The 14,277-nt window shown below is 39.4% G+C and overlaps 1 protein-coding gene across 4 annotated transcripts in view; it reads left to right on the top strand.

The window, feature by feature from the left end:
* Positions 1–14,277, top strand: part of CENPJ (centromere protein J) — a 95,077-nt gene that overhangs the window by 54,690 nt on the left and 26,110 nt on the right. For 3 of the 4 annotated variants that reach the window (XM_036299719.1, XM_036299718.1, XM_036299720.1), the window contains 2 exons: positions 3,992–4,234; positions 9,203–9,287. In XM_036299719.1, coding sequence (XP_036155612.1) covers positions 3,992–4,234; positions 9,203–9,287 — 328 coding nt within the window. Of the gene's footprint in view, positions 1–3,991; positions 4,235–9,202; positions 9,288–11,971; positions 12,084–14,277 lie in introns of those variants that run through there. The other variant, XM_036299722.1, reaches the window with a different exon arrangement.

Genomic DNA, 14,277 nt, shown 5'->3' with positions numbered 1-14,277 from the left:
GCTTTCAGGCCTGGGCCACTTCAAATACTTTAAACAGTAGTAAAAATCAAATTCAGCTATCAGAAAATTTTTCACTAAATTTAAAACCATAATCTATTCTAAAATATCTGCATAATGGGCTTGTCATTTCATATTTACTGTTCCTGAGTTTCCCAGGAGTAGAGTGATACTTGGATAGCTTGCTATGTTATAAAAATCTTAAGAGACCCATAAGGAAAATAACAACACCACCCTTCTTAGACCACCCAAGATTATAAACTTGATTCCCCCACTTTCCCCTCTGTCATAGCTGAGATTTCTTCTTCCAGTGTGATTCAAACCATAGCAAATGAGCTTTATTTTAGTTCTACTTACTTTGATGAGAATAACACATAGTTTTTACTTTATTATGACCTGGTGCCTTTCCTGCAAACAATTTATCCTCTTATTCTCTAAGCCTGTTCTTTCCAGTCTGCTAGTCATTAGCCACATGTGGCTATTTAAGTTAAATGAAATTAAATAAAATGAAAAATTCATTTCTTCAATAAAACTAAAAATTCAGTTTTTCAGTGACGTTAGTCACATTTCAAGTGCTCAGTAGCTGTTATGTGACTGGTAGCTATCACATTGCCCAGTGCAGGTCCAGGACACATCCATCATTACAGAAAGTTCTGGACAGTGTTAATGTAGAGGCCTCATTTCCTGGAGAGTTGGTGAGTTAGCTTTTCTCTTTAAGACATTAGACAATTTAATAATTTTGCAACCTTTTTTTGAACTTTCTTTCTGCTTTGTTAGTGTTGATTTAAGTATTGGAACCTTTTCAAAAGACTTGATATTATGTGTAACCATGGGTGTTCATTATTTCTTTTGGTTGTGGGTACAGTTCCTTGTTTTTCTTAAACTATGGCTCATTCATAGTTTCCCATATTTATCCTTTCTGCCTCTACAATGCAGTTACATACTTTAAAAACAGGTATATACTTAAATCAAAAACAAATATATATTTATTGATATGCTTTCACTTATTAAGTCATTAAAAGATTGAAGAGATGGTATAAACGTATTCAGAGATAATGTGGATTTGGTTCTAGACCACCTTGATAAAGTGAATATTGCACATCCCATGAATATTTTGGTTTTCCTTTGCATATAAAAGTTATGTTTACACTATATTATAGTCTAGCATTATGTCTCAAAAACTATGTACATACCTTAATTAGAGAATAACATTATTGCCCCAAATGCTAACCAGCCTTCGGTGAACCATTATCTTTTTGCTGGTAGAGCTTCTTGCCTCAGTGTTTATGGCAGCTGACTGATCAGTGTGGTGGTTGCTGGAGTTTGAGGTGGCTGTGGCAATTTCTTAAAATAAGACAACAATGAAGTTTGCTGTGTTGACTGATTCTTTCACAAATGATTTACCTTTAGCATGCGATGCTGTTTGATAGCATTTTGCCCACAGTAAAACTTCTTTCAAAATTGAAATCCATTCTTTCAAACCCTGTCACTGCTTTATCAACTAAGTTGATATAATATTCTAAATCCTTTGTTGTCATTTTCACAGTTTCTTCACCAAGAGTAGATTCCATCTCAAGAAACTACTCTCTTTGCTCCTCATCTGTTAAAGTTTTACCATGAATTTGTAGCAATTCAGTTACATCTAGGCTCCACTTCTAATTCTAGTTCTCTTGCTATTTCCATATCTACAGTTATTTCCTCCACTGAAGTCTTGACCCCCTCAAAATCATCCATGAGGGTTGGAATCAATTTCTTCCAAACTCTTGTTAATGTTTTGATCTCTTCCCATGAATCATGAATGTTTGTAATGGCATTTAGAAAGGTGAATCCTTTCTAGAAGGTTTTCAATTTATAGTTTGCCTAGACCAGTGGTTGGCAAACTGCGGCTCGTGAGCCACATGCGGCTCTTTGGCCCTTTGAGTGTGGCTCTTCCACAAAATACCACGTGCGGGCGCACACGTACAGTGCGATTGAAACTTCGTGGCCCATACGCAGAAGTCGGTATTTTGTGGAAGAGCCACACTCAAGGGGCCAAAGAGCAGCATGTGGCTCGCGAGCCGCAGTTTGCCGACCGCTGGCCTAGACCCATCAGAGGAATCACTATCTATGGCAGCTATAGCCTTATGAAATGTGTTTCTTAATTAGTAAGACTTGAAAGTCAAAATTACTCCTTGATTCAGGGGCTGCAGAATGGATGTTGTTAGCAGGCATGAAAACAACATTACTCTTGTACATCTCCATCAGAGCTTTTGGGTGACCAAATGCATTGCCAATGAACAGTAATGTTTTGAAAAGAATCTTTTTATCTGAACAGTAGTCTCAACAGTGGGCTTAAAATAATCGGTAAACTATGTTGTAAACAGATATGCTGTCATCCAGACTTTATTGTTTCACTTATAGAGCACAGGCAGAGTAGATTTTGCATAATTGTTAAGGGGTTTAGGATTATCAGAATGGTAAGTAGACAGTGGTTTCAACTTAAAGTCACCAGCTGCATTAGCCCCTAACGAGAGTCAGCCTGTCCTTGGAAGGTTTGAAGCTGGGCATTGACTTCTCCTCGCTAGCTATGAAAGTCTAGATGGCATTTTCTTCCAATATAAGGCTGTTTTGTCTACATTGAAAATCTGTTATTGAGTGTAACCACCTTCATTAATTATCTTAGCTAGATCTTCTGGATAACTTGCTGCGGCTTCTAGATCAGCACTTGCTACTTCACCTTGAACTTTTATGTTATGGACATGGCTTATTTCCTTCAACTTCATGAACCAACCTCTCGTAGCTTCAGACTTTTCTTCTAAGCTTCCTCGCCTCTCTCAGCCTTCACAGAATTGAAGAGTTAAGAGTCTTGCTTGGATTAGGCTTTGAGGGAATGTTGTGGCTGGTTTGATCTTCTATCCAGACCACTATAACTTTCTTCATGTCAGCAATAGGCTGTTTCATTTTCTTATCATTCATGTATTCACTGGAGCAGCACTTTATTGGCTATTGTGAAGTTTATATGAGCATGGATAGATGTCAGATTGTCCGTGTGTGTTAATGAGGTGTGTGTTAGTGAGTTAGGATTCTCACTGCCTTCAAGTCTCATATCTGAACAGGTTCTCAGGTGGGTGGTAGGGAATGCTTCCTGCTTCTGTCCATACTGCTTTCCTCAGCTTCAAGTCACTTCCTATGAGTTGCACCTACGTATTCCATGTAGCTAGCTGACTATCTCTCCTTAGTTCTGACGTTGATCTTTATTTCTCTTTATACAGTTGCAGATAGCTTCTAGACATTTCCAGGAGTTTCTTCACTTGTATCATTTAGTCCATCTAAAACAACTCATTTTCTTAAAACCTGTTTCTTATAAATTCCCAATAGGATCAGTTTTCAGTGTTGATAGTTTTTGAATTTGAATCTTTTTTCTTCCCTTTACCTCATCTATCTTCCTTCAGTTAGTAATTAATTCCTATTTATTTTTTCTTCAACAGATAACCCCTGTTTATCTCTTCTATTTCAATTAATATCTTTTTAAAAAATATATTTTTATTAATTTTAGAGAGGAAGGGAGAGTCAGAGAAAGAGATAGAAACATCAGTGATGAGAGAGAATCATCAGTCAGCTGCCTCCTGCATGCCCCCTGCTAGGGATTGAGCCCGTAACCTGGGCATGTGCCCTTGACCGGAACCAAACCCGGGACCATTCAGTCTGTGTAGGCCGACGCTCTATCCACTGACCCAAATTAGTATCTTTATTATCTCAAGGCCACATTATTTCAGTGAACTCTTAAGTGGTGTCTGCCGCCTCCTCCTGATTCCTGGAATTAATTTTGCTAATGGTATGAAGTGAGGCTCTAGCCTGAACCCCTATTCCCTTTCCTGAAAATCCCAGTTTTATTGAAATGTGATTAACGGAGCCTTCTCTTTTCTGTTCTCTGTACTAGGTTAGCTAGTCTGTATTTTTTCTTGCATTGTTTTAATTCTACTAATGCTTTTTTTGGGGGGTGTGGGGTTGGCAGGCTTTGAAACAACAGGTAACAGATTTACAGGAAGATTTGAAAAGAAAGGAAGCAAAATGGTCAAGTACACATGGCCGTCTTAGAAGCCAGATAGAAATGTTGGTCAAAGAGAACACAGACCTCCGGGAAGAAATAAAAGTGATGGAGAGATTCCGACTCGATGCTTGGAAGAAAGTGGAAGGCGCTGAGGGCAGCATCAAGATGGGTCAGTGCAGGACTACCATGAAGAAAGAGGGGTCCATGGTAGGTTTGGAGACCAGTCGGCCTTGTCAAGTTAGGGGGAGATGTTAAATATTTGAGCAGTCAGATTCCTACCGACAGAAAGTACAAGGGCAGTTTCCAGGGCTGCTGGGAGAGAGTGAGGGGTTAGTGTTTAATAGGAACAGCGTTTCAGTTTTGCAAGTTGAAGAGAGTTCTGTGAATGAATGGTGGTGATGGTTGCAAGACAGTGTGAATGTACTTAATACCACTGACCTGTGCACTTTAACATGGTTAAGATGGTAACTATCGCCCTGTCTGGTGTTACTCAGTGGCTGGAGCATTGTCCCGTACACCAAAGGGTCGAGGGTTCAATTCCCGGTCAAAGGTGTGTACCTGGATTGCAGGTTTGATCCCAGGTCCCAGTCAGGGTGCTGGAGTCCAACCCCAGCAGGTCCAGGGGTCCCCAAAGGTGTGGATGGAGTCGGCGAAGAAGGAATGACACAGAGACAGCGTTCAGCTGATCAGCAGCCTAGCCAGGATCTCTAGCCAGGATCTCCAGCCAAGTTCTGGTCTGGATCTCCAGCGAAGTTCTGCTGTTTATTGTCTTGTTACATCCGTATTTATCCCAGTTGATTTTAATCCTGTCAATTTCTATTACAAAGGTTAGGGCGTTTCTTATCTCCATTCCAGGGAGTAAAGATTATGTAGCTTAAGCATGATTGTTTGTAGTGATTAACTGCCCGCCTGGCACTTAGTTAAGGAGTTTCATCCCCTCCCTGACTTCAGGGAAAAATTCCTACCTGGGGAAACAACCTTTCTAGGAGAGGCATCCCCTCCCGGACTTCAGGGAAAAATTCCTACCTGGGGAAACAACCTTTCTCGGAGAGGTGACCTTGGTTAAAACACACAGCGCTAAGGGGAGCAAACATATTAAGAACAGTATGCTATATACGCCAGGTCCCTTGAAACATATGCTGTGCAGATGTTTCTTTCCTGCAGCGACTGTGTCAAGCAGCAAGGATGGACCGGCTTCCGGCATCAGGGCACTTGTGGGAGGCAACCACTGGATGTGTCTCTCTCATATTGATATTTCTCTCTATCTCTCCTTTCTTTCTTTCTCTCTCCCTTCTGACTCCCTTCCATTCTCTAAAAATCAATGGAAAAAATATCCTCCAATGAGGATTAACAACAACAAAAAGATGGTAAATATTATGCCATATATATTTAACCATAGTTAAAAAAATAATTTTGAGCATTGCTATAGAGATAGTTTTCAAATTCATTTGTATAATTCTTATAAGGGGATTATTATAAGCAGTAGGCAGTGTCAGTTAAAACAGGCCAAGGGAAGTGTTTGCAGAGAGTCACATGCGTGTGACCCTTTTAAATCAAGTTATTGGTGTTCCATTCATCTCTGTTTACAACTCTGGTTTGCCAGGCACTGCTTTTAGGCACTGCAGATAAAGCAATGAACAAAACAGGCAAATGTCCTTGCCCTCTTGAAACTTAATATTCTAGTGGCAGGAGAAAGACTATAAATAAGATAGATAAATAAAATATATGGTATGTGACATAGTGGTGGAAATGAAGGAGAAAAAGCAAGGAGAGGGGATAACTGTATGGGGTGTTGCAGTTATATGTAGGATGGCCAGGGAAGGCCTTACAGAGAAAGCAACATTTGAATAATGGCTGAAGAGGGACCTGGGTGAGAAGCAGAGCAGGCACAGGAGACCTGGACCTGGAGACTGTCTGCTTGGAGGGTCTGAGGTTGAGCAATGCCAAAGGCTGGTACTGCAGGTCCTCGAATAGTGTCATTTCATTATAAGATTGATGCTGTAGGAACTTAACTCTTACTTATATCATATCAGCCTGATAAAATTGTTCTCATTACACATCATTTCACTTAAAGTCACAGAACATATCAAAGATGTTAAGTGAGCACTTACTGTAAAGCTGGAGCAGAGAAAGTGGGGCGAATAGTAGGGGATGAAACCAGAGATATGACGAAGGGTGGTGGGTGCAGATTTCATTAGGCCTTAATAGGCTCTGTAAACACTTGGGCTTTTTCCCTGAGTGCAGTGGGAGCTCTTGCAGAGCTTTGATTGAAGGGGTGGCCTAACCCTTTATCTTAGTGTTTGGGGAAAGCATCAAAAATCTAAATTCAGGATTGATTCTAAAGAACTGACAGGTAACCTTATTCAAAATCGTAAGAGCTTTAATAGAAACTTACATCCATGGGTAAGGTAGCTGCTCCCAGTGGTGGCCTGCCTGGAAGAATCCACTTCCTTTTAGGACAGGGTCTCTTTTTTTATAGGGGATTAAAAGTAAAACCATATGGTAGGTAGTCACATAGACCACCAGCAAGAACAATGTGTTTTTAAGTTAACATAATAACATCAGGCAGTTATCACACTCTATACATTCATTAACCTCCTTCCTGGGGACATGATGTTTATCTTTGGATGGCATTTGACTTTCTGGGTAGTCAGCCAAGCCTCAGGCTACTGAGGGTTAAATAGAGTCCAACATTTCCCAGAGGCCTTTGCTGCTGGAGCCATATTGCATCTCTGAGTTCCCCAACACTTAGCTCACTTTACTGTAGACTTAAGAATAGACTGAGGGGGTGGCAAACTATGGGCCCAGTCAGGAACATCAAGATGGACTATTGCAGTAATTCAGACTAGAGATGAGATGATAGTGGCTTAGACTGGGGGAGTGGCATTGGAGGGCTTGAGGAGTGGACGGAATTTATTGATGAACTGTATATGGGGTGTGGCAGCAAGAAAGTAGTTAGGAATGGCTTCCCCGTTTAGTGTAGTTTTTTTGCTTAATATAAGAATTTCAATTTGTTATTAAAGTACATAAGAAGACAACACATATTGCTCAGGTGCAGACAAGGTGAGTTTGAAATGCCAATGAGCATCAGTAATGTTTACTAGACAGTTATGCATATATCAGGAGAAGTCAGGTTGGAGATAGAAGTTTGGGGTCATCAGAATGTATGGTAAAGCCTTGGGCTGAGATGACTGAGGCTGAAAGTGAAGAGGTCCAAATACTGAGCAGAGTAAGAAGCTGGGAGGCAAGGAGAACAAATAACCATGGAGTAGGAAGGAAAGGAGGTCCATGTGGTGTTCTGAGAGCCAAGTTGAGAAAGGCCCTCAAGGGGTACAGTGTGGCCTACAGGCATCAAAGGCTGCTGCTCAGTAAGTTGAGGACTGAAGGTTGGTCCTTGGATTTACCAAGTAGAGATGTGTCAGAGATAAAAGCCTGATTGGATAAGAGAGAATGGGGAGAAGTTTCAGAAAGAATATGAGATTTGTGTGGAAAAGTTTTGCAGTAAATGTAAAAACAGGGGGTAGTGGCTGTAGGGGAAATTGTTTTGTTTTTAAGACGACAAATTAACAGGTGTTTGTATATTGGTAGAGTTGGTTTCAGTAGAGAGGGAAATGATGCAGTGATCATAAGTAAGGGACATGGGATTTAGGGAATGAATGAGTGGAAGGGCTGGTTTTGGCCAGGAGCACGGGCAGTTCGACTTCAATAACAGAAGGTCTAAGGGTCTGGACCTAGGGCTAGGTGTCGGGTGCCACTTGGTAGGAAGTTCCCTTCTGATGCTTTAACTTTCTCAGTAAAGTGGGAAGCATGATACTCTGCTGAGGGTGAGGGCAGAGAACATGGGAGAAAGTGTAAAATAGTTGTCGAAGAGACAGGAAAGCCAAGGGACTGGGAAGTATAGTCTGAGTCCTGGGCTGCATTGGGGGCCCATGTATGTTAGAGATCATTGTTTACAGTGAGAATGGCTTGCATTATTTTTTTCTTGTTTTTTTTTGTGTGTGTGTCAGTTGGTGGAAAGTTATGTTTTAGGAGAGGTGTGGTCATCAGGGGGAATACCACAAAGCAGAGAGAGGTGCTTAGAAGTTAACAGTATGCAGTGACCCATGAACCTGCTTAAGAAGGGCATAGGCTACCAGGTTGTGAGGGACATTGAACACATGGATCAATGACTTGTAGGACCCTGTGGGCTGTAGTCAGGAAGTGGAATTCTCCCTTCTTCCCCAAACATTTCATTATGGAAGTTTCCCAGATAGAGGCATTTGAAAACACAGTCCCATGAACACCTGACTACTCACCTAGATCGAACCACTGTTAAGGTTTGCATATTGTGTTTTTTGCTGGACCATGTGAAGGTAGTTGTAGAAATCATGACATATCACCCATATATATACTTGAACACTAAATGGCATTGGCTTTTTTAATAGACCAGGCTAGTTATTTTGTAGAATACCTCACATTCTGGATTCAAATGCTTTGAAATTGAACAGTTATTGATCATTGCAAATAGTGATAATGACTAGTTCTAGAGTTTGCCCGTGGGAGTGCGTGGCTGAGATTGGAGGGAGAGTAGGTCAGAAAAGGCAAGGAGGGGTACATGGTGGGGTGAGTATACAGCCATGAGACTCAGAGCTTGGTGGGGGTGGGTAGGGAGGAGAGAAAGAAATTTGGTTGGAAGCAGTGATGGGGAGCAAGGAGGACACCTACTACCTCTAAATCTAGGGTTGTGAGCTCTGAGAGCGAGAAACCTCCATCTCTACAAGGGACAGTGGTGAGCATTCATCTCAGTGGGACCTAGGGCTCAGTTAGAGCAAGGCAGTGAGGAAAATGTTAACTGGAGAGGCTGAGATAAGGGGGTTTTGCTGATGGGTTAACCATGAGCTCCTACTCTCTCCTCTGGCTAGCCTGGTAACAGTCACAGAAGACTGTTTCGTTTTACATTGTCTGTTATGCCCTTAACTTGAGAAATGAATATATTTACAGAGGTGGTGTGTGTGTGTATGTGTGTACCTGTGTGTGTGTATTCACTCTGGTCTCTAGTGATAAATGAAAACAATGTAATTGAACAAACTTAAAACATTCTCATTGCAAGCTGAGTTCTGTTAGTTTAATTCATTGTACTAATATGTAGACTAGCACTAATTTTATATTCAATTATATAATTATCTCCTACTGTAGAATTCATCAGTTCAAATTCAAAAGAGTCAAAATTCTTCAGGAACCCAGCTAGAGAAATACAAGAAAAATAATTTGCCCACACAAGGTAAGAAGCTACATGATCTTTTTAGAAAACATTTCAGGAATTTAAAAAATAGAAAATTAATCTACCTTAAGAAATAAAATACCATAATTTTAATCGAAGCCTCCTGTGTATCCTACTCCCCCCTTAATTTCCACCTTGACAGCATTCTCGTACTGGTTTCTCATTCTTTTACTATATTGTGTCCATAAATCAATATAGTATTGATTTTGTACTTTATGTATTCCTCTGCAATTTGTTTTTCTCTCTCCATATTTTAAGACTTACCACATTAATATATATAAACTGTAGTTTATTGATTATAATAGCTATACAGAATCCACTTGTATTTGCCAGTCACGTTTTCCTGTTGATGGGCATTCATGTTTCATCCAGTGTGTCAGTAGTATGAATAGGGCTGCAGAAAGCCTTTTTTAAAAAAATTAAATTTATTGGGGTGGTTTCAGGTATAGATTTCTATGACATAAGATCTACATATTGCATTGTGCCCCCACAATCCAAAGTCAAGTCATTTTCCATCACCATATATTAGGCACCATTCATTGCCCCTATTTGCCTCCCCTCTTCCCTCTGACAACTACCACACTGCTGTTTGTGTCCACAAGTTTCAGTTTTATATCCCACATATGAATGAAATCATATGGTTCTTAGCTTTTTCTGACTGACTTATGTCATTAGCATATTCTCAAGATCCATCCCTGTTGTTGCAAATGGCAGTATTTCATCTTATGGCTGAGTAGTATTTCATTGTATATATGTATCACATCTTCTTTATCCAGTACTCTACCAAAGGACACTTTGGTTGTCTCCATGTCTTGGCCACTGTGAATAATGAACATAGAGTTATACACACACACACACACACACACACACACACACACACACACCCCACACTTATATATATATCTTTGTGAATACATGTTTTCGAGTTTTTTGGATATATACCCAGGAGAGGGATTGCTGGGTCCTATGGTGGTAACTCTATTCTTAATTATTTGAGGAATCACCACACTGTTTTCTATAGTGGCTGTACCAGTCTACATTCCTACCAGCAGTGAATGAGGGTTCCCCTTTCTCCACACCTCTCCAACATTTGTTCTTACTTGTTGATAATAGCCATTCTAACAGGTGTAGTTTTGATTTGCATATCCCTAATTGCCAGTGAGGTTGAACATCTTTTCATATGTCTATTGGCTGTTCCATGTGTCTTCTTGGGAGAGGTGTCTGGTCAGGTCCTCTGCCCATCTTTTAATTGGATAGTTTGTTTGGTGTTGAGTTTTATGAGTTCTTTACATATTTTGGATATTAAACCTTTGTCAGAGCTTTTTTTTTTTAATTTTGTTTTATTGCTTAAAGTATTACAAAGAGTATTACATATGTCTCCTTCCCCCTCTCCCCCCTTGACATTCCCCTGGCCTCCCCTACCCCCCAGTGTCTTATGTCCATTAGTTATGTTTATATGCATGCATACAAGTCCTTCGGTTGATCTCTTACCCCCCCCTCCCGCCCCCCAACCCTCCCCAGCCTTCCCGCTGTAGTTTACAGTCTGTTCGATGCTGCTTTGCCTCTGTATCTATTTTTGTTCATCAGTTTATAATAGTCTTTATTATCCACAAATGAGTGAGATCATGTGGTATTTTTCTTTCATTGACTGGCTTATTTCACTTAGCATAATGCTCTCCAGTTCCATCCATGCTGTTCTTTATCAGAGCTTTTGTTTGCAAATATAATCTTCCATTCTGTTGGCTGTCTCTTGGTTTTGTTCTCGTATTCTTTTGTTGTGCAGAAGTTTTTTAGTTTGATATAGTCCCATTCATTTATTTTTGCCTTCCCTTGCTTTTCAGGTCAAGTTTATAAAATGTTCTCTATGACCACTGTCCATAAGTTTAGTACCTATGTTTACTTCTATGTTATTTATTGTTCCAGATCTTATATTTAGGTCTTTGATCCATTTTGAATTGATTTTTGTACATGCTGACAAACTGTAATGTTTCATTCTTTTGCCTGTTGTGGCTTTCCAATTTTCCCAGCATCATTTATTGAAGAGGCTTTCTTTATTCCATTGTGTGTTTCTGGCTCCTTTGCTGGAAATTATCTGCCCATATACGTGTGGTTTTATATTTGGGTTCTCAATTCTGTTTCATTGATCCGTGTATCTGTTTTTCTGCCAATACCATGCTGTTTTAATTGTCATAGCTCTGAAGTATAATTTAAAGTCAGGTAGTGTGATACTTCTGGCTTCATTCTTTTGTCTCAGGATTGCTTTGGCTATTCAGGATCTTTTGTGAATCCATACAAATTTGATGAGTTTGTTCTATTCCTTTAAAAAATGACATCAGTGCATGGAACAACCAATGAGATTTTGATGGGGATTGCATTAAATTTGTATATTGCTTTGGGTAGTATAGACATTTTAACTATGTTGATTCTTCCAATCCATGAACATGGGATATTTTTCCATTTTGTTGTATTTTTCAATCTTCTTTAATAATTCTTTGTAGTTTTTAGTATATAGGTCTTTCATGTCCTTTGTTAAGTTTATTCCTAGGTAATTTATTCTTTTGGTTGCAATTGCAAAGGGAATTTTTTTTCCATTTCTTTTTCTAAGATTTTGTTGTTAGTATATAGGAAGGCATTGGATTTTATATTTTTCCTCACCTGAAGTTATTTTTTCCATTGATTTTTAGAGAGTGGAAGAGAGAGAGAGAGAAACATTGATGTGAGAGAGACACATTGATTGGTTGTTTCCCATACACACCCTAACTGGACCTAGGAATCGAACCTGCAACCCAGGTATGTGCCGTTGATCAGAAAGCAAACCAAAGACCCTTTGGTGTGCCAGATGACACTCTAACCACTGGGAAATACCAGCCAAGTCAGCATTGGCATTTTTTACGTTTATTTAGTATCCTTCAACTTACTGTATTTGTTTATTGTTTCTAATAGTTTTTTGTGTTTTTTTTTGTAGAGTCTTTAGGGTTTTCTGTGTACAGAATCATGACATCTGCAAAAAGTGACATTTTCACTTCTGCGTTCCCAAATTGGATGCCTTTATTTCTTTCTCTTGCCTTATTGCTCTGGCTAGGAACTATGTTGAGTAAGAGTGGTAAGAGTGGGCATCCTTGTCTTGTTCCTGATTTTAGAGGAAAAGCTTTCAGTTTTCTGCCATTGAGTATAATATTGGCTGAGGGTTTATCATATATAGCCTTTACTATGTTGAGGTACTTTCCTACTATTCCTATTTTATTGAATGTTTTAGTCATAAATGGATTTTGTATCTTATCAAATGCATTTTCTGCATCTATTGATAAGATCACATGATTTTTATCTTTTCTTTTGTTAATGTGGTGTATTATATTGATTGATTTGTGTATGATGAACCATCCTTGTGCCCCTGGAATAAACCCCCTCTTGATTGTGATGTATTATTTTTTTTTTGATGCATAGTTGTATTCAATTTGGTAGTATTTTGTTTAGGATTTTTGCATCTGTATTCATCAGAGATAGTGGTCCATTGTTTTCTTTTTGTGTGTATTATCCTTGCCAGGTTTGGGTTTCAGGCTTATGTTGGCCTCATTAAATGTTTTAGGACTCTAGACAGTGTGGCTCAATTGGTTGGGTATCGTCCCATGCACCAAAAGGTTGCCAGTTTGATTCCCTGTCTGGGCACATGCCCAGGGTGCAGGTTTGATCCCCAGTGGAAGGCGTGGCATGCAGGAGGCAGCAGATCGATGTTTCACTCTCACATCGATGCCTCTCTATCCCTCTCCCTCTCTCTCTCAAAATCAATTTAAAAAATAAAAATATACTAATGAGATGTGTTAGGAAGTATTGCCTCTTCTTCAGTGTTTTGGAAGAGTTTGAGAAGGATAAGTTTTAAATCTCTTTGAATGTTTGGTAGAATGCATTGGTGAAACCATCTAGTCCTGAACTTTTATTTTTGGGGAGGTTTTTGTTGTTGTTGTTAATACTCACCTGAGGATTTGTCCCCTCCATTGATTTTTAGAGAGAGAATTGGAAGTTAGGTTGTTCACTTGGGATTTCTCTTGTTTCTTGAGACAGGCCTATAATGACTACTGCTTTCACTGTATCCCAGAAGTTTTGATATGTTGTACTGTCATTCTCATTTGTCTCTCTACATCTTTTGACTTACCTTTATTTCTTCTTTGATCCAGTCAATTTTTAGTAGTATATTGTTTAATCTCCACATATTTGTGGGTTTCTTTACTTCCTTTTTGCAGTTGATTTCTAATTTTTAAGGCATCATGGTCAGAGAATATGCTTGATATAATTTCAGTCTTGAATTTGTTGAGGCTACTTGTGTGACTCAACATATGGTCTCTCTTTGAGAATGTTCCTTGTGTACTGGAAAAGAATGTATAATTTGATGTTCTTGGATGAAAGGCTCTGTAAATGTCAATTTTCTCCATTTGGTTTAGTGTGTCATTTAATGCCAATATTTCTTTTAAAAAATTTTAAAATACTCATTCTTGAGAGTGTTAAGGATGTCCTTCTCCCGCCCTCCCCCTCCCCCATTGTCCCCCTCCACCAGGTTCTGCTCCTGCCCTAGGCCTTCACCCCCCTGTTGTCTGTGTCCATAGGTAATGCATATATGCATATAAGTTCTTTGGTTAATCTCTTCCCATTCCTCCCTTCCCTCTGCGATTCGTCAGTCTGTTTCATGTTTCCATGCCTCTGGTTCTGTTTTATTTATCAGTTTATTTTATTCATTAGATTCCTTGTTCATTTATTTTGATTTTTAGATTCAGTAGTTGATAGATAAGTATTGCCATTTTGTTTATATCTTTCTTCTTCTTCTTCCCACTCCTCCTCCTCCTCCTCTTCCTTATCCTCCTCTTCCTCTTCTTAAAGAATACCCTTCAACATTTCACGTATTACTGGTTTGGTGGTGATGAACTCCTTTAACTTTTCCTTGTTTCTGAAGCTCTTTATCTGACCTTCAATTCAAATGATAGCTTTGCTGGGTAGAGTA

The sequence above is a fragment of the Myotis myotis genome, unplaced genomic scaffold (assembly GCF_014108235.1).
Source record: "Myotis myotis isolate mMyoMyo1 unplaced genomic scaffold, mMyoMyo1.p scaffold_m19_p_3, whole genome shotgun sequence".
In the NCBI taxonomy this organism is placed as follows: Eukaryota; Metazoa; Chordata; class Mammalia; order Chiroptera; family Vespertilionidae; genus Myotis; species Myotis myotis.
This window is presented reverse-complemented; position numbering and strand designations above follow the sequence as displayed.